This window comes from Mustelus asterias, chromosome 30, assembly GCF_964213995.1.
Source record: "Mustelus asterias chromosome 30, sMusAst1.hap1.1, whole genome shotgun sequence".
Classification (NCBI taxonomy): Eukaryota; Metazoa; Chordata; class Chondrichthyes; order Carcharhiniformes; family Triakidae; genus Mustelus; species Mustelus asterias.
This window is the reverse complement of record NC_135830.1, coordinates 11,320,652-11,348,525: the sequence shown is the minus strand read 5'-3', so window position 1 is coordinate 11,348,525 and position 27,874 is coordinate 11,320,652. Positions and strand designations below refer to the sequence as shown.

At 45.5% G+C, this 27,874-nt stretch overlaps 4 protein-coding genes across 4 annotated transcripts in view; 1 reads left to right on the top strand and 3 right to left on the bottom strand.

Moving 5' to 3' along the window:
* The window catches only part of LOC144481037 (uncharacterized), a 297,288-nt gene that overhangs the window by 197,492 nt on the left and 71,922 nt on the right, over nt 1-27,874 (bottom strand). The window lies entirely within an intron of this gene.
* LOC144481041 (uncharacterized) overlaps nt 1-27,874 on the bottom strand; it is a 211,559-nt gene that overhangs the window by 113,242 nt on the left and 70,443 nt on the right. The gene's annotated exons all lie outside the window — the stretch shown is intronic.
* The window catches only part of LOC144481057 (uncharacterized), a 128,029-nt gene that overhangs the window by 30,795 nt on the left and 69,360 nt on the right, over nt 1-27,874 (top strand). The window lies entirely within an intron of this gene.
* On the bottom strand, nt 1,014-24,741 carry LOC144480670 (uncharacterized). Its single transcript, XM_078200266.1, has 3 exons — nt 24,619-24,741; nt 19,428-20,071; nt 1,014-1,260 (listed from the first exon to the last, which is right to left on the bottom strand). The coding sequence occupies exons 1-3, from the start codon at nt 24,739-24,741 to the stop codon at nt 1,014-1,016; spliced, it is 1,014 nt and encodes a 337-aa protein (XP_078056392.1).

The following is a 27,874-nucleotide window of genomic DNA, read 5'->3' as shown; positions in this document are numbered from 1 at the left end:
CCCTGCTAAGTAGCTTTAATGGTCCGTGATTGTAGAAACTGAGCAGTCACAGGAATGTGGTCAAGATAGTCCAGTCCCATAATGCCTCACATTCAATCTGCTGTCCTTCAATTATAACAGAATATGTGGCTGTATGTAGCTGCCTCGGCCATGGTCAACCCCAACACTGCCTTCCTGACCTGCTACAATGCCTGAGGTGTAAGTACACCCACAGTGCTGTTAGGGAGGGATTTCCAGCTATGCATTCCAAACTTTCACGAGACTGTAGGTGGATACCAGATTGATATATTCCATTCTACCACACCCAAGGTGAGTTATTCCAATTCCTTTATTGTCCAGGACAATATATGCACAATATCTTTAAAACAGAAATTAAACATTCCCATTTGATTTCAGGTGTTAACATATTCTGTTAGTTTGTTCTTTATTGTCAATGTCAGGCTGGGGTTGTTCCCCTTGGAGCAAAGGAGGTTGAGGGGAGATTTGATAGAGGTGGACAAGAGTCTGACAGGTTTAGATAAGGTGGACAAAGAAAAGCTGTTCCCATTAGCTGATGGGACAAGGACGAGGGGGACACAGATTTATGGTTTTGGGTCAGAGATGCAGTGGGGGGAGTGGGGGGGGAGGGGGGGTGGGAGATGTGAGGGAGAATATTCTGATGCAGTGAATGGTAATGACCTGGAACTCGCTGCCTACGAGGGTGGAGGAAGTGGAGACAATAAACAATTACAAAGGAAATTGGATGGGCATCTGGGGGAGTTTCAAACAGAAATAGTGACTATTTCTTAACTTCCTAACATCCTGTCACTCTGATCCGTGTGAAATTTGAAACCAGGGATTTGCAACAAGACTCAAAGAGCATCAGCCCACTGGAGGCAAAGTCATGAGACCGGCCAGTCTAGCAGAAAGAAACCCTCCGACCCTCCCCATTGACTAACTGTGAGAATGAACAAAATGCAGTCCTGGATGTAATTGAGAGCAGAAACAATAACAGCAGAATCCAACCCCTGGAATCACTCGTGAACTTGTTGGTGTCTCAACAGGTGGGAGGACCGAGTGAATCCCTTCCCACACTGAGAGCAGGTGAAGGGTCTCTCCCCAGTGTGAACTCGCTGGTGTCTCTGCAGGTGGGATGACCATGTGAATCCCTTCCCACACTGTGAGCAGGTGAACGGTTTCTCCCCAGTGTGAACTCGCTGGTGCTTCTGCAGGGTGGATGACTGAGTGAATCCCTTCCCACACTGAGGGCAGGTGAATGGCCTCTCCCCAGTATGAATGCGCTCATGTGCCCGCAGACCGGATGACCAAGTGAATCCCTCCCCACACTGAGAGCAGGTGAATGGCCTCTCCTCAGTGTGGCTGCGCCGATGAGCTTCCAGCTCTGATGGGTATCTGTATCTCTTCCCACAGTCCCCACATTTCCATGGTTTCTCCATGGTGCAGGTGTCCTTGCCGCTGTCTTGGGTGGACAATCAGTTGAAGCCTCGTCCACACACAGAACACGAGTACAGTCTCTCCCTGCTGTGAATGGTATGATATTTATTCAGGCTGTGTAACTGGTTAAAGCTCTTTAGTCAGTGCACTGGAACACACTCACTCGAGTGTGGCCGTGTGTTGGTGCTTTCCCAGTCACACTGATGTTTGAAATCTTTTCAAATCAACAGACCGGACAAACATTTCTCCTTCTAGATTCAAAGTCCGATGATATTCAGCTCCCAAGGAATATGACTCTGTCAGATCGAGACATGACGTTTGAGATTTTGGCCTGTGATTCCTCTTTCAATATCCTGTAAAATGAGTTTACAAAAGTCATCAGTGTCAGTACAGCATAGAAATTCAGAACAGACAATTCTAGTTTCTATGGAACATTCTTTCCTCTCCCATTCCCCAAAGCTGTGAATCTCCATCCCACACACTCTCCCTCCATTCTCACTCTGCTGTATCTAATATTCACCCTCCCAATTCTCCTGAAGGTGCTGATTGAGGCTGATTGACAGATCCATGCTCACTGCTTCCTGTCCTGGACACAGAGACCATGACAAATAGGAGCTGCAGTCGGCCATTTGGCTCATCGAGCCTTTTAAACCATTCAATTAGATAATTCGTTCATCTACCTCAGCATCATTCTCCCCACACTAAACCCATATCCCTTGATATCTTCAATATCTGGAAACCAATCAATCAAACTCTTGAAAATAGTTGATGACTGAGGCTTCACTGTCCTCAGGGGTTGAGAATTCCAAAGCCTTACCACATCCTTGAGTGAAGAAATCCCCCCACATATTAGCTTTTGCTCATCTTCTTGTCTGTTCCCCATAACCTTTGACACCCTTGTCAGTCAAAGATCTGTCTAACTGGAATATATTCAATGATCCTCAGCCTCCACTGGTCCCTGTGGAAGAGAAATCCAAAAGACTAACAACCCTCTGAGGGAAGAGATGTCTGGAAGTATATAACGGAGCTACAGTTCCATATTACAAGATATTCAGATCCCAAGGAATATGACTCTGTTTGGATGTGACGGTTGAGAATTTTGCCTGTGATTCCTCGTTCAATATCCTATGAAATGAGTTTGCAAAAGTCATCACAGTCAGTATAGGATAGAAATTCAGAGCAGACAATTCTAGTTTCTATGGAACATTCTTTCCTATTTCATTCCCAAAAAGTTGTAAATCTCCATCCATATCTATGGATTCTATTTAAAAATGAAAGTGGATGGGCACTTGAAGGAAATAAACTTTCAGGAGAATGGGGATATAGAGTGGGAATGGGACTGGAATGTTATACAGAGAGTCAGCATGGACTCGAGTTACCGAATGGATTCCTTCTGTGCTGTAATGACTTTATGACTGGAAATGTATAACATCACTGCAGCATTATATTACAATGCAAGAAATAATAATAAATGTATTTTATTACAGAAACATAAATAATATATCTAATCTGGGTACCATATAATAACACGAGACATATCTCTGTCCTATATTAATTTACTGTCCCCTTAAATGTCAGCCATCTCCTGCCCTTTAATTGTGAACATTTGGAAAGAGACCATCCTTTTAGACAGAAAGAAGATTAACGTTTCAGGGTGGGCAGAATGAATTACAGGGAATAAAAATGTACCAGATTTTGTTGGTCAATATAAGCTCAGAAGTGGAAAGGAAATGATCTCCAGTGGAAGAGAAACAATTCCTGAACATTGTAAGACTAAGCTGGTAAATCAGCAGTGAATAGAGTTGTGAAGTGGGAAAAACCTCATCAAGACATAGCTTGCGGAAATAATAGTTAAAATACACCCATTATTAGATGCAGAGAAGGTAGACAATGGCAGAGAGCTGATCAGGGAGGGCAGAGGTGAAACAGAGAAATGGATGGCCATTTAAAAAATTCATAAAAAACATGGTTAGCAAGTTTGCAGACGATATTGAATTCGGAGGTATCGCTGATAGTGAAGAAGGTTATCAAAAATTACAGGGAGATCTTGATCAGTTGATCGGTTAGGGAAGTGGGCTGATGATTGGCAAATGGATTTCAGTACAGATAATACAGAGTACAGAGGCACAACCTCAGGCTAAAGGTCCTTTAAAACAGAGATAAGGAGGAATTTCTTCAGCCAGAGAGTGGTGAATTTGTGGAACTCTTTGCCGCAGAAGGCTGTGGAGGCCAAGTCATTGACTGTCTTTAAGACAGAGATAGATAGGTTCTTGATTAATAAGGGGATCAGGGGTGATGGGAAAAAGGCAGGAGAATGGGGGGAGGAAAATATCAGCCATGATTGAATGGCGGAGCAGACTCGATGGGACAAGTGGCCTAATTCTGCTCCTATGTCTTATGGTCTTAAGTGTGAGTGTTGCATTTTGGAAAGTCAAACCAGGGGAGGACTTGTACAGTGAATGGTAAGGCCCTGGGGAGTGTTGAGGAACAGAGGAACCCAGGAGTACAAGTACATAGTTTGTTGGAAGTGGCGGCACAGGTAGATAGAGTGGTGAAGAAGGCATTTAGCACACTGGCCTTCATCAGTCAGGGCACTGAGTATAGGAGTTGGGACATTATGTTATAGTTGTATAAGTTGTTGATGAGGCTGCACTTGGAGTATTGTGTACAGTTTTTGTCACCCTGTTATAGGAAAGACATTGATAAACTGGAAAGAGTGCAAAGAAGATTTATGAGGATGTTGCCGGGACTAATGGGCCTGAGTGATCGCGAGAGGTTGGACAGGTGAGGGCTTTATTCCTTCGAACACAGGAGAATGTGGGGTGACTATATTGAGGTATATTAAATCATGGGGGCATAGATAGGATGAACCCACTTTGTCTTTTTGCCAGGGTTGGGGAATTGAAAACTAGAGGGCATGGGTTTAACGTGAGAGGGGAAAGATTAAAAGGGACCTGAGGGGCAACTTCTTCATGCAGAGGGTGGTGTGTACATGGAATGAGCTGCCAGAGAAAGTGGTTGAGACAGGTTTAAACATTTAAAAAGCATTTGGAGAAGTACATGAATTGGAAAGGATTCGAGGGATATGAGCCAAACATGGGCAATTGGGACTAGCTAGGAGGGCACCATGGTTGGCATGGATCAGTTGGGCCCAAGGGCCTGTTTCCGTGCTGTATTGCTCTATGACTCTATGTGTTGGCTGCGTCAGCATCTATTGCCCATAACTCATTGCCCTTGAACTGAGTGGTTTGCATTGCTGGGGGATGTGGTAATTCCCTTCTTTAAAGGACATTATTAAATTGGATGGATTTTTACAACAATTGTTATCAATGGACTTCTAATTCTAGATTTTTACTGAATTCAAATTTCAACATCTGCCACTGTGGGATTCGAACCCAGGGTTCACAGTGCATTGCCCTGGATCCCTGTATTACTAATCCAATAACACTATCACTGCACCATTGCCTGCCCATCCATGGTAAAGGAGTCACAATAGCCTGAGATCCATGGAATCAGAGCATGCTCTAAATTTAAATTAATGCTCACTAACACTCACCTCAAAACAATTTCACTGTTTTCAACGTTTTAAATCTGCTGGAGTCTACATCTGCAAAGATCTCAGGGAGATTGGTGTCTGGGAAAAATGTTGCAATCGTCAAATCTTGTCCCTGTAAATGAGGAAAGTTATAGGTGTAATTCAAGGTTAGAAATTCAGGACAGACAAACATTTCTTTTGGTCTGAGTTTGCTGTGAGTAAATCTTTCCCTTCTAACCCCCTGTAAAAGGAGTTTCCAAAATCCATCAGCATTTGTCCAGAACAGAAATTCAAAACATTCTCTCCTGTTACCTGCACAGAATTACTTTAGTGGGACAAAATTGCAGTGGAGGCAGTTCAGCGAAGATCCAGTTGGTTGATTCCTGAAATGAGGAGTTTTATCTTTCAGGTTGAGCAGCTGGGGCCTGTACTCTTTGGAGTTTAGAAGACTGAGAAGTAATCTTATTGAAACATCTGGGAATTTCAGGGAGGCATAATGGTTCGCACTGCTGCCTCACAGCACCAGGATCCCAAGTTCAATTCCAGCGTTGGGTCACTGTCTGTGTGGAGTTTGCACATTTTCCCCTTGTCTGTGAGTTTCCTCAGGGTGCTCCAGTTTCCTCCCACAGTCCAAAGATGAATGGATTAGGTGGATCAACCATGCTAAATTGACCCAAGTGTCAGGGGGATTAGCAGGGTAAATGCAGGGGGTTGTGGGGATGGGGCTGGGTGGAATTGTGGTTGGTACAAACTTGATGGGCCGAATGGCCTCCTTCTGCACTGTTGGGATTCTATGATTCATATGATATAAGGTGCTTGACAAGGTAGATGCTGAGGATGTTTCCTTTGGTGTGGGAATCAAGTAAAAATAAAGGATTTAAGATTAAGATGAAGAGAGATCTTTTCTCTCAATGGGCTATTGATCTTTGGAACTCTGTCTTCACCAGAGAGGATTGGAGGCAGGTCATTGAATATATTCAAAGCTGAGGTTCTGATCCACAAGAAAGTCATGGGTATTGACGGGGTGGGGGTAGCAAAGTCATAGATTCATAGAGATTTGCAGCATGGAAAACGGCCCTTTGGCCCAACTTGTCCATGCTGCCCTTTTTTTTTTAAACCCTTAAGCTCATCCCAATTGCCCACATTTGGCCCATATCCCTCTCTACCCATGTAACTATCTAAATGCTATTTAAAAGACTAAATTGGACCCGCCTCTACTACTACCTCTGGCAGCTTGTTCCAAATACTCACCACCCTATCTAACTGCAACGGGATCTTGATCAATTGGGCCAGTGGGCTGACGAATGGCAGATGGAGTTTAATTTAGACAAATGCGAGGTGATGCATTTTGGTAGATTGAACCAGGGCAGGACTTATTCAGTTAATGGTAGAGTTACAGAACAAAGAGATCTAGGGGTACATGTTCATAGCTCCTTGAAAGTGGAGCCACAGGTGGACAGAGTGGTGAAGAAAGCATTCGGCATACTTGGTTTCATCGGTCAGAACATTGAATACAGGTGTTGGAATGTCTTGTTGAAGTTGTACAAGACATTGGGAAAACCACACTTGGAATACTGTGTGCAATTCTGGTCACCCTATTATAGAAAGGATATTATTAAACTAAAAAGAGTGCAGCAAAGATTTACTAGGATGCTACTGGGACTTGATGGATTGAGTTATAAGGAGAAGCTGGATAGACTGGGACTTTTTTCTCTTGAGCGTAGGAAGCTGAGCAGTGATCTTAGAGAGGTCTATAAAATAATGAGGGGCATAGATCAGCTGGATAGTCAATATCTTTTCCCAAAGGTAGGGGAGTCTAATACTAGAGGGCAGAGGTTTAAATTGAGAGGGGAGAGATACAAAGTATCCAGAGGGGCAGTTTTTTCACAGAGGGTGGTGAGTGTCTGGAACAAGCTGCCAGAGGTAGTAGTCGAGGCGGGTTCAATTTTGTCTTTTAAAAAGCATTTCGATAGTTACATGGGTATGATGGGTATAGAGGGATATGGGCCAAATGCGGGCAATTGGGATTTTTACAAAAGTGCGGCATGGACAAGTTGGGCCGAAGGGCCTGTTTCCATGCTGTAAACCTCTCTGACTCTATGACCCTCTGTGTGAACAAATTGCTCCTCTGGACACTTTTGTATCTCTCCCCTCACCTTAAACCTATGCGCTCTAGTTCTAGACTCCCCTACCTTTGGGAAAAGATACTGACTATCTAGCTGATCTGTGTCCCTCATTATTTTATAGACGTCTATAAGATCACCCCTCAGCCTCCTATGCTCCAGAGAAAAAAAGTCCCAGTCTATCCAGCCGCTCCAAAGTAGACATGATCTTATTGAATGATGCAGCAGGCTCGATGGGCCGAATGACGGGCTCCTGTTCCGAATTCTTATTCCGATGTTCTTGGATAGTTGCGCATGCGCCCTGCGACATATTGTCCCTCTGATGATCGTGGTTCTGAACCAGCCCCTGAAATCACGCCCATTGTGACCAGCCCGAGAGCATGCGCTCTCCTTCCCCGCTGGAACAAGATGGCGGCCGAAAACCGGAGCCTGTTCCTGGGAAAAAAAACCCAAGAGCTGCAACCCCGGAACCCGCATGGTCTTATTCGCGCCTTGCAACCTGCAGCGGGTATTTATGAAGCCTCCGCTCCCTCCCCACCCCGACTCCATTCCTCCCTCCGCCATACTGACTCTCACCCGCTGAAAAAACGTCCCCCGCACTCGCAGGGCTCCGAGCAAAGTGGCACGACGCATGCTCCAGATACAGCACTGCGCCTGCGCAATAGGCTGCTGCGGAATGAACAGGACACTTTTACACCCGCAGGGGCACCTGGGAATTAACGGCGCCATTGTCAATCAAAGACATAATAGAAAACTATCTTGTGCAATTGAGATTAATTAATTTTTAAAAATACATTCCTCTGAATTCGTGATGAATTGGCCTGTGTACTAAGCAGATATTAAGGTTCCATTTAAAATTAAAAGAAAAGATGCTGATAAAACGCAGCAGGATTGAGAGAGAACCCACAGAGGCAAGTTATGAATAGAGTTCAGACTGAAGCAACAATAAAAAAACGCACACGGGGGGCCAGGAACTGAGTTCTGCATCCAACAGACAGCCTGATTCATGCCAGCTCCTAACTGTGTTTCTAAACTCGAACCTATAAAACATTAACACAGAAACAAAACTCTGGAGGGAGATTGTGCAAACTCCACACATGAGGTGGAGATGCCAGCGCTGAACTGGGGTGAGCACAGTAAGTAGCCTCAAAATACAAGGTTAAAGACCAACAGGTTTATTTGGAACCACAAGCTTTCAGAGCGCTGATGAAGGAGCAGTGCTCTGAAAGCTCGTGATTCCAAATAACCAAAAGAGAGAATGCTGGAAAATCTCAGCAGGTTTGGCAACATCTGTAAGGAGAGTAAAGAGCTGACATTTCGAGACCAGATGACTCTTTGTCAAAGCTTTGATAAAGACTCATGTGGACTCGAAGCATCAGTTCTTTTCTCTCCTTACAGATCCTGCCATATCGGCTGAGATTTTCCAGCAATTTCTCTTTTGGTTTCAAATTCCAGCATCCGCAATAAGTTACTTTGATTCCAAATACACTTATTGGACTTTAACTTGGTGTTATGAGACTTCTTACTGTGCAAACTCCAGAGAGACAGTCACCCACCACTGGAATCGAACTCTGACTCAGTGAGGCAGCAGTGCTAACCGCTGGGTCACAGTGATGGTAGTTTGCCGCAAATTTCGGGTGATAACAATGGGCTGGATGTTGCTCAGAATGTGGAGCACTGCAGCAAAGTACAGAGAGACAGAGACAGAGCAGCAGACTGGACTGAGAAATGGAGTCTGCAGACTGGAACTGGCAGCATGAGGAGAGGTTATTTAGTCGACAGCAATCTACAACCCACCCCCATTACCGAGACAGTGAGACAGAGATTATAAACACTCACCAACACAGCTCCAGTGAAACGTCCCAGGAAAAAGGGGGAATCTGTGGCAGTTCCTGTCCTGATATAGCCCCAGGACTGTCACTCAAACCCCCAACCCGGCCCAGTTCACAGCTCAGCCTCTCAGCTTGCAGCTTCCTGCACCTTGAGGCAACCCTGTCCAGGTGTGGGAGGTCTGTGGAACCGCAGACTGGGGGGAGGGGTGACCTCCTGCTGTGCCCCAAATAGTTTCTCCTTCCCGTCCCCCTTGGCGCTCTAAGATCTGAATGTTGATGTGTTGATGGACATGGCAGAGCCTAACTGAGCTGCGCCTGTCCCTTATCCTGGGTCACTCCCTCCCTCTGGGTTCAGTGTGTTCAGTTCGCTGCTTCTTTCCCTGCTGAACCTCCAGACTGGAAGCACTAACTCCATTCTCTCTCCACAGATGCTGTCAGACCTGCTGAGATGCTGGAACTGGCAGCATGAGGAGAGGTTATTTAGTCTACAGCAATCTACAACCCACCCTCATTTCCGAGACAGTGAGAAAGAGATTATAAACACTCACCAACACAGCTCCAGTGAAACGTCCCAGGAAAAAACGTCCTCAGCATGAGGGCGGCACGGTAGCACAGTGGTTAGCATTGCTGCTTCACAGCTCTAGGGTCCCGGGTTCGATTCCCTGTCTGTGTGGAGTTTGCACATTCTCTTCGTGTCTGCGGGGGTTTCCTCCGGGTGCTCCGGTCTCCTCCCACAGTCCAAAGATGTGCGGGTTAGGTTGATTGGCCAGGTTAAAAATTGCCCCTTAGAGTCCTGAGATGCGTCGGTTAGTGGGATTATCGGGTAAATATGTGGGGGTAGGGCCTGGGTGGGATTGTTGTCGGTGCAGACTCGATGGGCCGAATGGCCTCCTTCTGCACTTCTATGATTTTCCAGCATTTTCTGTTTCAGATTCCAGCACCCGCAGTATTTTGCTTTTATCTTGCTTTTATCTTCATTTAAAAGCATTCTTTGACGGCCTTTACCCCCATTGCTCCTTTCCAGAGCTTCCCACCTTCTGCTATTGTCCGTAACTCCCACATTAACTCTGTCATTCCTCCCCTTTACCCCGCTCACCCTGTCTGAAGTCAGCTCAGAGTTTTACCGCCATCTCCCCCTCCCCCAGCCTCCACATCCCAACACCCGGAATCTCTAACCCAGCGGTTCCAGTTTGTCTGGTTTGAGTTCAGATTTGCCGCAGCACCGACAGGATTTCACTTCAAACCAGCCGGAACTGACTGCTCACAAATCCCAAAATGTTTCTCCAGCAGCCCTGGCTTGTTAATGTTGTTTGAAGTCAGCGCCCAAATGCAGTTACTCTCCTCAGTTTAAAAAAACTTCTCCGTTTAATCTAAAGTATTATTCGCACCAGACGCAAACACAAAATTGTGAACGTTACCCTAACACCGCCCCCCGCCCCCCCCCCCCCCCCCCGCCCCCCCAGACCCGAGCTGGGGTGTCCTGAGTAAGAGACATCTGTTCCAGGTGTGACAATTCTTACACATTCTCTGGTTGGAAATATTCATGAATGAAAGCAAGTTGCTGCTTTTGTCAAAAGGGTCACCTGAATTCGAAACCTCAGCTCTTTTTGTCTCCTTACAGATGCTGTCAGACCTGCTGAGATTTTCCAGCTTTTTCTCTTTTGGCTGGAAATACTCAACAAGTCAGGCAGCCTCTGTGGAGAGAGAAACAGACTGAATGTGACCTGTCATCGGAACTGGGAAATATAATATTATTTCTCGCAACTGAAAGAGACACTTTACAGCCTTCAGAACAAAACTGAGCTCAACAATTTTACACCACCATTTCTCCCCCCATTGTGATCTGTGTTTCGTTGCTGCTTTTTTCACCTCATTTCCCTCTTGTTTACTTTACATTCAGACTATCGCTCACCAGCTATTCACACCTCATCCAGAACATCTTTTGTGTCTTTACTTGTCCCATTACCACTCGCTTTGGTCTTGGGCCGTGAAACATTGTCAGTTTGCAGATCTTTCATTTTGTCTCCTCCCTCTCTCAATTCTTCAGAGGTCAGTATTTGACAAAGGGTCATCTGGACTCGAAACGTCAGCACTTTTCTCTCCTGACAGATGCTGCCAGACCTGCTGAGATTTTCCAGCATTTTCTCTTTTGGTTTCAGATTCCATCACTCACTGTAATTTGCTTTTCTCCTGATTTTCCCTGTGTGGCTCTGGAGAGCGCACTGGACTTGAGACGTTAGGGACAGAGAGAATTAGATTTTTCTCTCTCTTTCAGAGGGTCTTTGGTCTGTGGAATTCTCTTCCCCACAGAGCAGTGGAGACAGAGTCATTGAATATTTTAAAGGCTGAATAAATGGATTCCTGATTGACAAGAGAGTCAGAGGGTTGGGGGGGGGGGGGGGGTGTGGGTGTGAGGGAGGGGCGGAGAGGGGGGGCGGGGGGTGGTTGTGGAGGAGGGGGGGAGACGACAGAAAAAGGGAGTTCTGGCCACAATCAGATCAGTTGGGATCTTGTCAAATGCTGCAGCAGAGGGGCCCAATGGTCCACTGCTGCTCCTCATTCATATGGATGTTTGGCTGTATGTTTCACTCTGTTTCTGCCTCCATAGAAGCTGCTGGGCCTGTTGACTATTTGTGGCATTGACTGTTTTATTTCAGATTTTAAGACTCTGTAACATATCACTGTGTAATCCAACAATTAATCCCGTTCCCCTGGATTACTGCTCTGTAACATATCACTGTGTAATCCAACAATTAATCCCGTTCCCCTGGATTACTGCTCTGTAACATATCACTGTGTAATCCAACAATTAATCCCGTTCCCCTGGATTACTGCTCTGTAACATATCACTGTGTAATCCAACAATTAATCCCGTTCCCCTGGATTACTGCTCTGTAACATATCACTGTGTAATCCAACAATTAATCCAGTTCTCCTGGATTTCTACTCTGTAACATATCACTGTGTAATCCAACAATTAATCCCATTCCCCTGGATTACTGCTCTGTAACGTATCACTGTGTAATCCAACAATTAATCCAGTTCCCCTGGATTACTGCACTGTGGCATAGTGGTTAGCAGCGCTGCCTCACAGCGCCAGGGACCCGGGTTCGATTCAAGTTTCGGGTCACTGCCTGTGTGGAGTTTGCACATTCTCCCCGTGTCTGCGTGGGTTCCCTCTGGATGCTCCAGTTTCCTCCCACAGATCAAAGATGGGCAGGTTAGGTTGATTGGCCATGCTAAATTGCCCCTTAGTGTCAGGGGGACTAGCTGGGGTAAATGCGTGGCATTAAGGGGATGGGACCTGGATGGGATTGTGGCCGGTGCAAACTCAATGGGCCGAATGGCCTCCTTCTGCACTGTTGGATTCTATGATTTTACTTAGAAGTCTCACATCACCAGGTTAAAATCCAACAGCTTTATTTGGTATCACGAGCTTTCGGAGCACTGCTCCTTCATCAGGTGAGTCAATCGTCTATGATTCTAGATACAGACAAACTCACAGATGCACAAATACATTCACAGACACGCATATATGATTTCAAGAAGTAATTAGATATCGCTCATGGGGCTCAAGGGATCAAGGGATATGGGAGGAAGAGGGGATCAGGATATTGAATTCGATGGTCAGCCATGAACAAAATGAATGGTGGAGCAAGCTTGAAGAGTCGAATGGCCTACTCCTGCTTCTAGTTTCTATCATTCTGCACACGCGTATGCACGTACACACTGAGACCACCTGCTGGGCACCAAAATAATAACAGAAGCAAATCTGAAACTCAGTGTGTGTGTTTTATTGTGAAATGAGATAATGTATAAATATATCCCCATAGCTCCGGGTGGGAGTGGAATTGATGATTTCTTGCCTGTCTGTCTGCACTGCTGCCTCACAGCGCCAGGGACTTGGGTTCATTTCCCGGCTTGGGTCACTGTCTGCACGTTCTCCCCATGTCTGCATGGGTTCCCTCCGGGTGCTCCGGTTTCCTCCCACCGTCTGAAAGATGCGCTATTTAGGTGCATTGACCCAAACAGGTGCCGGACTGTGGCAACTAGGGGAATTTCACAGTAACTTCATTGCAGTGTTAATGTAAGCCTTACTTGTGACTAATAAATAAATTTAACTTTTAGTTTGTGATCTCATAGAATCGTAGAATCCTACAGTGCAGAAGGAGGCCATTCAGCCCATCGAGTCTGCACCAACCACAATCCCACCCAGGCCCTATCCCCGTAACTCCACATATTTAACCTGCTAATCCTCCTGACACTAGGGTCAATTTTACATGGCCAGTCAACATAAGCAGCACATCTTTGGACTGTGGGAGGAAACCGGAGCACCCAGAGGAAACCCACACAGACACGGGGAAAATGTGCAAACTCCACACAGACAGTGACCCAAGCTGGGAATCGAATCCAAATCCCTGGTGCTTTGAGGCAGCAGTGCTAACCACTGTGCCACTGAACTACCCAGTGCTCCAAGGTTAAGTTTCTTCTTCAAACCTAAGAAGATTCAGTGTCACATCAGGACAGGGAAAATGGAGTCCATTGGCTTCAGATGGATCATGGTAAAGGTTAATTCACTTTGGGATTCACTTCGGGATTCACTTTGTCCTCCGAGCTGCTGGAACACCAGAGCGATCACACTGATTGGAGCCTTTCTTGATGTTCTGACTCTATTGTATTGATTAATGTTAACTTCACACACGTGGAGGTCATTGATTGGATGCTTACTTGAAGATATTTAAAGGGACAGTTAGTGACAGTGCCTGGAATTAGGAGATATATCTGTCATGTTTCACTCTATGAATAAATCAACACCAAATAAAGATTGACTCCACCATAAGGCTGTCAGGATTATTACATTCATTGCAGCGCAGGTCTCTTTCCTCAACTCCAGTAGATGTTCCGACAGCTTCAGGATGCACTTCCTGTTAAGAAGCAGGGATCTCAGTAAGTTCCCCTTTGGATCATCAGTTATGGTCACTCGCTCCCTGTGAGGAGGCCGGATGTGGGTTATTGCCGAAAGTCTGCATGTCATTGGGGTGTCTGGGGGGTGGAAGCAGAAACTGGAGTTGGTCACTGGGCAGTGGGCGTTACTGGTATTGAGGCTCCTGGGTGGTCACATGGGATGCCAGCTGCGTGGGTTCATGGTGGGCACTGGAAATTTCCAGAGTACAGTTTAGTGTGGTGTTACATCCCCAGCCTACAGGGTGTGGGCGGACAACATTCCTCCCTTTCTCCCGACACCCCACAAACAAGATTCCCAGAGAGAGGGATTCACTCTGAGTTATAGTCAGTACATTTAATCAATGCAGTAGATTGTGTGGACATAAAAGATTCTCCAGCTCTCCATTCACCTGGGTCCACCTTGTGGATAAATGTTATGAAGTATTATTTCTCCCGAGCCTTCAATTGTCCCAATCCAAAATTCCTTTAGCTTTTTTTTTCATTGTCTCAACGTCCATTTGTCTATGGAGGTCTGTGTCAGTGCCTTGATCATTTCAAAATGTTTTCTTATTCTTCAGGCCATGTTAACCATTGCACGTCGTGTATTCTTAGGGAGTCTGTATCAGTGTCCTGTACACCCTGTCCTACTGGGTAACTACTGTTAGGAGGCTGAGGGACCACTCCCACCCTCTTTCCTGTGCTATTTCTCATCTCTACCCAGTCTGATTATTTGTGTTGCTCTTTCGAGCTAAGGACATCTCTCACTACTGTACTAATGTCATCCTTCATTAACAGAGCTACCCCACCTCCTTTTCCAAGCTTCCTAGCTTTTCAAAGTGTCAAATACTCTGCAATATTTAGTTCCCAGCCTTGGTCACTCTGTAACCATTGTTAGGATACCAGACTGGAACTCCAAGTTTTATTAGGAAGCCAGACTAGACACCAACATTTTTTCTTTCTGGCAAAAATGTGAGGAGAGGAGACTTTGCTCCAGGAGTGATGAGAAAATAGGGATTTTTTAATAAAATAAATTTTATTCACAACAGTTTAAATACAACACTAACAATGCAAACAATTAACAGCTGAACAATACTTACAATGAAAGGAAACAATTTAATTTCTAACTTAACAACATCCATTCAGAGGTTTAAATACAGTTAACAAACACAGATCAGAGAGTCTTTGAGGTTTACAGCATGGAAACAGGCCCTTCGGCCCAACTTGTCCAAGCCACCCTTTTATTTAACCACTAAGCCAGTCCCAATTGCCCACATTTGGCCCCTGTCCCTCGATACCCATCGTGCCCATGTAACTGTCTAAATGCATTTAAAAGTCAAATTTTACCCACCTTTACGACTACGTCTGGCAGCTTGTTTCAGACACCACCCTCTGTGTGAAACAATTGCCCCTCTGGACCCTTTTGTATCTCTCCCCTCTCATTTTAAACCTTTGCCCTCTAGTTTTAGAATCCTCTATCTTTGGGAAAATATGTTGACTATCTAGCTGATCTATGCCCCTCATTATTTTATAGATCTCTACAAGATCACCCTTAAGCCTCCTACGCTTCAGGGAAAAAAGTCCTCATCTATCTCGTCTATCCTTATAACTCAAACCAAGTCCCGGTAGCATCCTAGTAAATCTTTTCTGCACTCTTTCTCATTTAATAATATCCTTTCAATAATAGGGTGACCAGAACTGTACACAGTATTCCAAGTGTGGCCTTGTGTCTTGTACAGCTTCAACAAGACGTCCCAACTCCTGTATTCAATGTTCTGACCAATGAAACCAAGCATGTCAAATGCCTTCTTCACCACTCTGTCCACCTGTGACTCCACTTTCAAGGAGCTATGAACCTGTATCCCGAGATCTCTTTGCTCTATAACTCTCCCCAAAGCCCTACCATTAACTGAGCAAATCCTGCTCCAGTTCGATCTACCAAAATGTATCACCTCGCATTTATCTAAATTAAACTCCATCTGCCATTCATCAGCCCACTGGCCCAATTGATCAAGATCCCGTTGCAATCCTAGAAACCTTATCCACTGCCCACTATGCTACCAATATACTGGCTGTAATACGTGTAGACAATCTTGGAGCTTTAAGAGAGAAAGGGAGTTTCAGAGCAGCTTCCAGAAGCTCGCGCCTTCAAACAGAACTGCAGCTAACTTCCAAACTTCGCCTCACTCCTCCCATTAACCCCATCATCACAAGACCCAGCATTCCTCAACCCACACTCCAATCCTTTTAGCAAAGCCCCAGGGCACCTCCTTTCGACAGACAAAAGTCCATTAAAGTCACTCAGATAAACAACTGCATGGCTGAAATGGGTAATTATCCTGCTCGTAGTCCCCTGAGCTGCATTCTTCCTGGACATAGCACTGCTTGTCGAATAAACCAGAAGCTTTAAACATTCTCCTGAAACAAATAAAAAACAAATTTTATGAATAAATATTGCACACTTTCATTTCACCACCACTGAAACAAAAATGAACCAACAATATGAATCCTTACAGAATACTGTAAGGCCTGGATAGAGCAGACGTGGGGAAGATGTTTCCATTAGTAGAAGAGATTAGAATCCGAGGGCACAACCTCAGAGTAAAGGGATGACTCTTTAGAACCAAGGTGAGGAGGAATTTCTTCAGCCACAGGGTGGTGAATCTATGGAATTCATCACCACAGAAGGCTATGGAGGCCATCATTGAGTGGATTTAAGACAGAGAGAGATAGATTCTTGATTAATGAGGAGATCAGGGGTTATGGGGAAAAGGCAGGAGAATGGGGATGAGAAAAATATCAGCTATAATTGAATGGTGGAGCAGACACGATGGGCCGAGTGGCTTAATTCTGTTCATATATCTTATGGTCTAAAACTTGGCTGCGTTAGTGAAGAATGATTGAAGACAAATCGCTCGACACCCAGGTCTGTTCCAATCATCAAATGGTCTTTATTTTACAGCGGCGGGGAGGAAGTCGCTGGTCTCACCTTGCAACCTCTCCCCTGAACAGAGAAAATCACACATTCTTATCCACTTACTGCAGCCCATTCCGGCTGGTTCCAAACTAATCACAATATGAATCGATTAGAGACATATCCAATCAAGCTAACAATTAGGCATCATGTGACTGTGTAATCAGCTCATGGACAGCTCTGGACTATCTCATCATGTGGACCAGACACCTTATAACAACTGACCTTGTGACATCACAATGACTCACTATACTCAGGACTTTCTGATCTCCACCACATCCCAGCCTATTCCGTTAGCAGTCGGTTACTCAGTGCAGCTGCCTGTGTGCTGATAAGAGGGGCCCTGCTGAGCAGCTTTAATGGTCCGTGATTGCAGAAACTGAGCAGTCACAGGAATGTGGTCAAGATAGTCCAGTCCCACAATGCCTCACATTCAATCTGCAGTCCTTCAATTATAATAGAATATGTGGCTGTATGTAAGGGTGGCACGGTAGCACAGTGGTTAGCACTGCTGCTTCACAGCTCCAGGGACCTGGGTTCGATTCCCGGCTTGGGTCACTGTCTGTGTGGAGTTTGCACATTCTCCTCGTGTCTGCGTAGGTTTCCTGCGGGTGCTCCGATTTCCTCTCACAGTCCAAAGATGTGCGGGTTAGGTTGATTGGCTATGCTAAAAAAAAAATTGCCCTTAGTGTCCTGAGATGCGTAGGTTAGAGGGATTAGTGGGTAAATCTGTAGGGATATGGGGGTAGGGCCTGGGTGGGATTGTGGTCGGTGCAGACTCGATGGGCCGAATGGCCTCTTTCTGTACTGTAGGGTTTCTATGATTCTATGCAGCTGCCTCGGCCATGGTCAACCCCAACACTGCCTTCTTGAACTGCTACAATGCCTGAGGAGTAAGTACACCCATAGTGCTGTTAGGGAGCGATTTCCAGCTACACATTCCAGACTTTCACTGGACTGTAGGTGGATATCAGATTGATATATTCCATTCAACCACACCTTAGGTGAGTTATTCCAATTCCTTTATTGTCCAGGACAATATATTCACAATATCTTTAAAACAGAAATTAAACATTCCCATTTGATTTCAGGTATTAACATATTCTGTTAGTTTGTCCTTTATTGTCAATGTCAGGCTGGGGTCGTTCCTCTTGGAGCAAAGGAGGTTGAGGGGAGATTTGATAGATTCTGACAGGTTTAGATAAGGTGGACAAAGAAAAGCTGTTCCCATTAGCAAATGGGACAAGGACGAGAGAGACACAGATTTAAGGTTTTGGGCCAGAGATCCAGGGGGGGATGTGAGGAAGAATATTTTGATGCAGCGAATGGTAATGACCTGGAACTTGCTGCCTTCGAGGGTAGAGGAACTGGAGACAATAAACAATTACAAAGGAAATTGGATGGGCATCTGGGGGAGTTTCAAACAGAAATAGTGACTAAATATCTCTGAACTTCCTCACACCCTGTCACTCTGTGATCCTTGTGAAATTTGAAACCAGGTATTCGCAACAAGACTCAAAGAGCTTCAGCCCACTGGAGGCAAAGTCGTGAGACCGGCCAGTCCAGCAGAAAGAAACCCTCCTGAAGGAGGAAAATTTCCAGAAAACCATATTTGTATCATCAAACATATTTTTATTGGACTAATTGGCACCACTCATAACGGGCCAACAATGCAGAGGGGCACCCCCGGATGGATATTCGATCGGGTCCCCCCCTGCACAGCTGAGAGACTCACGAATTTCAGAAACTACGGAAGATCCCTAATCTGCCTAGCAACAGCGCATAGCTGCATTTTAAACTGGCCAAGGACGATCAAGATCCCTATGAAACGAGACATAGAGTGGGTTATCAAAACCAAGCTATCACTGAAATATTACCAATTCGGCCAAGGCAGACATAAAAATCTGATAAACTAAGAGATAAGGATAAAAGGTTAAGAATGAAATACTCCAGACACCCAACAGGACAGGATGACATTAACACTCAATCTCACAAGCAGGAAACACAGACACGGAACAATAGGATCAATTCAAATAAGAGGACACATAGAGATGATAATGGGAAACGCATTTAGACACCGGGGCAGGACCAAGTAATCCCATTAACACGAACACACACCATACAAATGCTAATCGATGAAACTTCCTAGGGACTTTTGAAACTGACAGACCACTTTATACATTGTGTAAAAAAGCATAATCAAATGTTCCCGCGCGAATTTGGATCCCTATAAAGATCCAGAGCTGATGTGATTTAATTGAGATCAACGTGGCCAAGCCACTATTTCTGAGCTGGCTACGGGGGTCTCCCTGGGATCCCAGTAATTGTACAATAAAGACACGCTTTGAACCTTGATTTGCGACTCAACTTCTATTCTGCACTGGTAAAGGGATATTTCCCTACAACACTCCGACCCTCCCCATTGACCAACTGTGAGGATGAACAAAATCCAGTCCTGGATGTAATTGAGAGCAGAAACAATAGCAGGAGAATCCAAACACTCATGTAATCACTCATGAACTTGTTGGTGTCTCAGCAGCAAGAATGAAACTCTGAATCCCTTCCCACACTGAGGGCAGGTAAACGGCCTCTCCCCAGTGTGAACTCGCTGGTGTCTCCACCAGCTGGATGACCGAGCAAATCCCTCCCCACACTGAGAGCAGGTGAACGGCCTCTCTCCAGTGTGAATTCGCTGGTGTGTCTGCAGATTGGATGACTGAGTGAATCCCTTCCCACACTGAGAGCAGATGAATGGCCTCTCCCCAGTGTGAATTCGCTGGTGTCTCTGCAGATTGGATAACTGAGTGAATCCCTTCCCACACTGAGAGCAGGTGAAGGGCCTCTCCCCAGTGTGAATTCGCTGGTGTCTCTGCAGATTGGATAACTGAGTGAATCCCTTCCCACACTGAGGGCAGGTGAATGGCCTCTCCCCAGTGTGAACTCGCTGGCGCCTCCGCAGGTTGGAAGACTCAGTAAATCCCTCCCCACACACAGAGCAGATGAACGGCCTCTCCCCAGTGTGAACTCGCTGGTGTGTCTGCAGAGTAGATAACCGAGTGAATCCCTTCCCACACTGAGAGCAGGTGAATGGCCTCTCCCCAGTGTGAACTCGCTGGTGTCTCTGCAGGCTGGATGACAGAGTGAATCCCTTCCCACACTGAGAGCAGATGAATGGCCTCTCCCCAGTGTGGATGCGGCGATGAGCATCCAGCAGAGATGAAGATCTGTATCTCTTCCCACAGTCCGCACATTTCCATGGTTTCTCCATGGTACAGGTGTCCTTGCCTCTGTCTTATTTGGACAATCAGTTAAAGCCTTGTCCACACACTGAACACGAATACAGTCTCTCCCCACTGTGAATGGTGTGATATTTATTGAGGCGGTGTAACTGGTTAAAGCTCTTTAGTCAGTGCACTGGAACACTCTCACTCGAGTGTGGCAGTGTGTTGCTGCTTTTCCAGTCACACTGACAGTTGAAACCTATTCAAATCGACAGATTGGACAATCATTTCTCCTTCTAGATTCAAAGGCCAATGATATTCAGATCCCAAGGAATATGACTCTGTCAGATCTAGACATGACAGTTGAGATTTTTGCCTGCGATTCCTCTTTCAATATCCTGCAAAATGAGTTTGCAAAAGTCATCAGTGTCAGTACAGGATAGAAATTCAGAACAGACAATTCTAGTTTCTATGGAACATTCTTTCCTCTCTCATTCCCCAAAAGCTGTAAATCTCCATCCCACACACTCTCCCTCCATTCTCACTTTGCTGTATCTAATATTCACCCTCCCAATTCTCCTGAAAGTGCTGATGGAGGCTGATTGACAGATCCATGCTCACTGCTTCCTGTCCTGGACACAGAGAGCTGAAAATCTCCATGCAGGCTGCCAGACAGATATATGTCAATATGACTGGACCAAAAATGTCTGAAATATACAGACTGGGCTCACTTCCTTTCCCTTCAGTGGCTAAGGGTGGACAAGTCACCAGGACCCAATGAACTGCACGCTAGCTTTTTAATGGAGGTTGCTGAAGAGATTGTGGAGAATTTTGTTGAAATTTTTCAGAACTCGCTAGATTCCGGGAGAGTATCAGAAGATTGGCAATCAGCCAATGTGACTCCCTTGGTCAAAAAGGGAGAAGGCAGAAGGCAGGGAACTATAGGTCAGTTAATTTACTATCTATTATTGGCAAGACGCTGGAGTCAACAATCAAAGAGCAAATAGCTAATCATTTAGGAAAGCTGAATATAATCAAACCTCGTCAACATGGTTCTATGAAAGATAAATCATGTTTGACAAATTTGCTTGAATTGTTTGAGAATGTAAGAAGGAGGGTAGATTGAGAGAAATCTGTACTTGTAGTTTATTTAAAAAGGGCGCCACGGCAGCACAGTGGTTAGCACTGCTGCTTCACAGTGCCAGGGACCCGGGTTCAATCCCAGCCTTGGGTGACAGTCTGTGTGGAGTATGCGCATTCTCTCCATGTCTGTGTGGATTTCTGAGTGCTCCAGATTCTTCCCACAGCCCAAAGATGTGTGGGTTAGATTGATTGGCCATGCTAAATTGCCCCTTTGTGTCCCTATAGATGTAGATTAGGTGGATTAGTGGGGTGAAAATGTGGGGCTACAGGGATAGGGCCTGGGAAAGATGAGTCAAGAGTTGGGGAAGATGCAATAAAGTCACCCCTCTGTCTTCAAAACATGGCAAATGGAGTTTAAAGTGTGAGGTCATGTATTTCAGTAGGAGGAATCAACAGGGAGATTATCTAAATGGAGAGAGGCTGCCGGTGAGTGAAGTACAGCGGGATCTTGGTGTTCTTGTGCATGAATCACAAAAAGCTAGCAGGCAGGTCCCACACTCGGTAAGAAGGAAAATGGCATTTTGGCATTTATTGCAAAGGGGTTGGAGTTTAAAAACAGGGAGGTTTTGTTGCAACTGTACAGTGTGTTGGTGATGCCTCACCTGGAATAGTACATACAGTTTTGATCCCCTTACCTAAACAAGGATATGGTAATATTGGACTTAGGCCAAAGGAAATTCACCAGGCTAATACCTGGATGGGAGGGTTGTCCTATCAAGAGGGAGTAAATTGTCAAGGTCTGTTTTCCTTGAAGTTTTGAAGACAAAGGGGTCATTGAAACATATAAGATCCTGAGGGGGCTTGACAGGGTAGATGGTGAGATATTTTCACGAGTGGGAGAGTCTCAAACAAAATAAATACCTCGTTGAATGTTTTTAAGGCAAAGATAGATACATTTTTGAAAAGTAAAGGAATTAAGGGTTATGGTGAGCGGGCTGGTAAGTGGAGCTGAGTCCACAAAAAGATCAGCCGTGATCTTATTGAATGGCGGAGCAGACTCGAGGGGCCAGAGGGCCTACTCCTGCTCCTAGTTCTTATGTTCTTATAAGCACTGATTCCAGATTGTTCAATACTTCTACATTGAATCCCTCTGCTTTCCTTCTCCCATATGTACTCTATGATGTACCGATCATGATGCCCTAACTAAACTAAAACAAAACCTTCTGACTCAACGAGGGATGGGTAATAAATGCTGATGTGGAGATGCCGGCGTTGGACTGGGGTAAGCACAGGAAGAAGTCTCACAACACCAGGTTAAAGTCCAACAGGTTTATTTGGTCGCAAATACGATAAGCTTTCGGAGCACAGCTCCTTCGTCAGATGGAGTGGATATCTGTTCTCAAACAGTGCAAACAGACACAGAAATCAAGTTACACAATACTGATTAGAATGCAAATCTCTACAGCCAGCCAGGTCTTAAATGTACAGACAATGTGGGTGGAGGGAGCATTCAACACAGGTTAAAGAGATGTGTATTGTCTCCAGACAGAACAGCTAGTGAAATTCTGCAAGTCCAGGAGGCAAGCTGTGGGGGTTACTGATAATGTGACATAAATCCAACATCCCGGTTTAGGCCGTCCTCATGTGTGCGGAACTTGGCTATCAGTTTCTGCTCAGCGACTCTGCGCTGTCGTGTGTCGTGAAGGCCGCCTTGGAGAACGCTTACCTGAAGATCCAAGGCTGAATGCCCGTGACTGCTGAAGTGCTCCCCCACAGGAAGAGAACAGTCTTGCCTGGTGATTGTCGAGCGGTGTTCATTCATCCGTTGTCGTAGCGTCTGCATGGTCTCCCTAATGTACCATGCCTCGGGACATCCTTTCCTGCAGCGTATCAGGTAGACAATGTTGGCCGAGTTGCAAGAGTATGTACTGTGTACCTGGTAGATGGTGTTCTCACGTGAGATGATGGCATCCGTGTCGATGATCCGGCACATCTTGCAGAGGTTGCTATGGCAGGGTTGTGTGGTGTCGTGGTCACTGTTCTCCTGGAGGCTGGGTAGTTTGCTGCGGACAATGGTCTGTTTGAGGTTGTGCGGTTGTTTGAAGGCAAGAAGTGGGGGTGTGGGGATGGCCTTGGCGAGATGTTCGTCTTCATCAATGACATGTTGAAGGCTCCGGAGGAGATGCCGTAGCTTCTCCGCTCAGGGGAAGTACTGGACGACGAAGGGTACTCTGTCCACCGTGTCCCGTGTTTGTCTTCTGAGGAGGTCGGTGCGGTTTTTCGCTGTGGCGCGTCGGAACTGTTGATCGATGAGTCGAGCGCCATATCCTGTTCTTATGAGGGCATCTTTCAGCGTCTGGAGGTGTCTGTTGCGATCCTCCTCATCCGAGCAGATCCTGTGTATTCGGAGGGCTTGTCCTGGCCAGCCAGCGACGCCCATGTCCCACGAATGAATAAAAGAAATCACAGAATTGTTTTGATTCAAAGTTGAGACCTCATCCACACACAGAACATGAGTAAAGTCTCTCCCGCTGTGAATGCTGTAATATTTTTTCAGGCTGTGTAACTAGTTAAAGCTCTTTCCACAGTCAGTGCACTGGAACACTCTTATTCGAGTATGTGTGTGTCTCGGTGATTTGCCACTCCCATCGATGTTTAAAACTTTCTGAAGCAGACGGTACAGAGAAACATTTCTTCTTCTGGATTCAAAGGCCAATGATAATCAGATCCTGATGAATTGAGTGAGGACGGGACGTTTGGTTTGAGATTTCTGTCTGTAAATCCTCATCACCTGATATCCTGTAAAAGGAGTTTACAAAAGTCATCACTCAGTACAAGATAGTAATTCAGAACAGATAATTCTAGTTTCTACAGAACATTCTTTCCTCTCTCATTCCACAAAGGCTGTGAATCTCCATCCCACACACTCTCCCTCCATTCTCACTCTGCTGTATCTAATATTCATCCTTCCAATTTTCCTGAAGGTGCTGATTCAGGCTGATTGACAGATCCATGCTCACTGCTTCCTGTCAATCTTTTCGGTAAAACAATTAAACTAAATCAAATCAACTGAGGGACAAATAAACATTCTGTTAATCTTTTTGGCAAAACAATTAAACTTGAAATAAATCATTAACTATTCTGTTCATCTTTTTGGCAAAACAAGTAAACCAAATTAAATTAAATGAGGGACAGATCAAAAGGGCAGACCTCAAAAAGAAGGGAATCGCTTGTCCTGGACACAGAGAACTGAAAATCTCCATGCAGGCGGCCAGACAGATATATGTCCATCTGACTGGACTAACAATGTGTGGAATGTACAGACTGGATTCACTTCCTTTCCCTTTAGTTGCTGCAAGTCCCCAATTTCCCCCAGAATGAGAAAAGAAATGGAAAGGGGGAAACATTGATTTCCTCCCAGATGTGGCCCAGAGGAGGAAGTTTCACTCTGAAGCTCATTGGACAACTTCCCCACGGTGACGTCACAACGGAGCCCTGCCTGAATCAGCCAATAGACATCAGCCTGCTCCGCGATGACGTCCTGGGGTTCCAGTGCGCAGGCTCGGCGAGCGGACGCGGGAGCCCCGCACCCACCCATTGTTAAGAACATAAGAACATAAGAAATAGGAGCAGGAGTAGGCCATCTAGCCCCTCGAGCCTGCCCCGCCATTCAATAAGATCATGGCTGATCTGACGTGGATCAGTACCACTTACCCGCCTGATCCCCATAACCCTTAATTCCCTTACCGATCAGGAATCCATCCATCCGCGCTTTAAACATATTCAGCGAGGTAGCCTCCACCACCTCAATGGGCAGAGAATTCCAGAGATTCACCACCCTCTGGGAGAAGAAGTTCCTCCTCAACTCTGTCTTAAACTGACCCCCCTTTATTTGGAGGCTGTGTCCTCTAGTTTTAACTTCCTTACTAAGTGGAAAGAATCTCTCCGCCTCCACCCTATCCAGCCCCCGCATTATCTTATAAGTCTCCATAAGATCCCCCCTCATCCTTCTAAACTCCAACGAGTACAAACCCAATCTCCTCAGCCTCTCCTCATAATCCAAACCCCTCATCTCCGGTATCAACCTGGTGAACCTTCTCTGCACTCCCTCCAATGCCAATATATCCTTCCTCATATAAGGGGACCAATACTGCACACAGTATTCCAGCTGCGGCCTCACCAATGCCCTGTACAGGTGCATCAAGACATCCCTGCTTTTATATTCTATCCCCTTCGCAATATAGGCCAACATCCCATTTGCCTTCTTGATCACCTGTTGTACCTGCAGACTGGGCTTTTGCGTCTCATGCACAAGGACCCCCAGGTCCCTTTGCACGGTAGCATGTTTTAATTTGTTTCCATTGAGATAGTAATCCCATTTGTTATTATTTCCTCCAAAGTGTATAACTTCGCATTTCTCAACGTTATACTCCATTTGCCATATCCTCGCCCACTCACTCAGCCTGTCCAAATCTCTCTGCAGATCTTCTCCGTCCTCCACACGAATCACTTTTCCACTTATCTTTGTGTCGTCTGCAAACTTCGTTACCCTACACTCCGTCCCCTCCTCCAGATCATCTATATAAATGGTAAATAGTTGCGGCCCGAGTACCGATCCCCGCGGCACGCCACTAGTTACCTTCCTCCAACCGGAAAAACACCCATTTATTCCGACTCTTTGCTTCCTGTCGGATAGCCAGTCCCCAATCCACTTTAACACACTACCCCCAACTCCGTGTGCCCTAATCTTCTTCAGCAGCCTTTTATGGGGCACCTTATCAAACGCCTTTTGGAAATCCAAAAACACCGCATCCACCGGTTCTCCTCCATCAACCGCCCTAGTCACATCTTCATAAAAATCCAACATGTTCGTCAAGCACGACTTTCCCCTCATGAATCCATGCTGCGTCTGATTGATCGAACCATTTCTATCCAGATGCCCTGCTATCTCCTCTTTAATAATGGATTCCAGCATTTTCCCTACTACAGACGTTAAGCTGACCGGCCTATAGTTACCCGCCTTTTGTCTCCTTCCTTTTTTAAACAGCGGCGTAACATTAGCCGTTTTCCAATCAACCGGCACTACCCCAGAATGCAACGAGTTTTGATAAATAATCACTAACGCATCCACTATTACCTCTGACATTTCTTTCAATACCCTGGGATGCATTCCATCCGGACCCGGGGACTTATCCACCTTCAGTCCCATTAGTCTACCCAGCACTGCCTCTCTGGTAACATTAATCGTATTAAGTATTTCTCCTGCTGCCAACCCTCTATCGTTAATATTTGGCAAACTATTTGTGTCCTCCACCGTGAAGACCGACACAAAAAACTTATTTAAAGACTCAGCCATATCCTCATTTCCCACTATTAACTCCCCCCTCTCGTCCTCCAAGGGTCCAACATTCACTCTAGCCACTCTATTCCTTTTTATATATTTATAAAAACTTTTACTATCATTTTTTATATTAATTGCTAGCCTAGCTTCATAGTCTATCCTTCCTTTCTTTATCGCTTTCTTAGTCTCTCTTTGTTGTTTCTTAAATTTTTCCCAATCACTTGTTTCTCCACTATTTTTGGCCACTCTGTACGCAGCTGTTTTTATTTTAATACTCTCCTTTATTTCCTTCGTTATCCACGGCTGGTTCTCCCTTTTCTTACAATCCTTGTTTTTTGCTGGAATATATTTTTGCTGAGAACTGAAAAGGATCTCCTTAAAAATCCTCCACTGTTCCTCAGCTATCCTACCTGCCAGCCTGCTCTCCCAGTCTACCTTAGCCAATTCATCCCTCATCCTATCATATTTCCCTCTGTTCAAACAGAGGACACTGGTTTGGGACCAAACTTTCTCCTCTTCCATCTGAATCAGAAATTCGACCATATTGTGGTCACTAGACCCAAGAGGGTCCTTCACAATAAGATCCTTAATTCTACCTACCTCGTTACACAATACCAGATCCAAAATAGCTCGTTCCCTCGTCGGTTCCGTAACATGCTGTTCAAGGAAACTATCCCGACAGCATTCTAAGAACTCTTCCTCCATTCCACCCTTACCGACTTGAGTCTGCCAGTCAATGTGCATGTTGAAGTCCCCCATGATTATTGCCGTTCCGTTTTTGCACGCATCCCTTATCTGCTTGTTTATAGCCCTCCCTACCTCAACATTATTATTCGGGGGCCTATATACCACACCTACTAGTGTCTTTCTCCCTCTACTATTCCTCATCTCTACCCATAATGATTCCACGTTTTGTTCCTCAGAGCCTATGTCATCCCTCAGTACTACCCTGATATTATCTCTTATTAATAGCGCGACCCCACCACCTTTTCCTTCCTATCTATTCTTCCTAAACGCCTGATACCCCTGGATATTCATCTCCCAGTCCTGGTCACCTTTCAGCCACGTTTCTGTAATGGCCACTAGATCGTACCCACTCGTGCTGATTTGCACCATCAACTCATTTACCTTGTTCCGAATGCTTCGTGCATTCAGGCAAAGTGTCCTTATTCCAGCTTTTATCTGGACCCGCTTTGATGAGTCGCGAACACCCTCTCCCTCTACTCCCTTATCTAAATTACCGCCTTCATTCACTTGCACCCTCTCCTCTACCATTAATTTTGTAATTCCCCTTACCCCTGCATCCTCCACCCCATCAATTAGTTCCTTGATCCTAGTCAACTCTTCTAGCTCCCCTCCCCCCAACCTATCTAGTTTAAATTCTCCCCAG

What these genes read in the sequence shown, in the direction of transcription:
- LOC144480670 (XM_078200266.1), bottom strand. Translation starts at nt 24,741, where the DNA reads ATGGGTGGGTGCGGGGCTCCCGCGTCCGCTCGCCGAGCCTGCGCACTG. An exon ending in GGCTCCGTTGTGACGTCACC is followed by an intron (nt 20,072 to 24,618) that starts GTGGGGAAGTTG and finishes GACTGTGGGAAG; the next exon opens with AGATACAGATCTTCATCTCT. An exon ending in CGAGTTCACACTGGGGAGAG is followed by an intron (nt 1,261 to 19,427) that starts GCCGTTTACCTG and finishes TACTGGGGAGAG; the next exon opens with GCCATTCACCTGCCCTCAGT.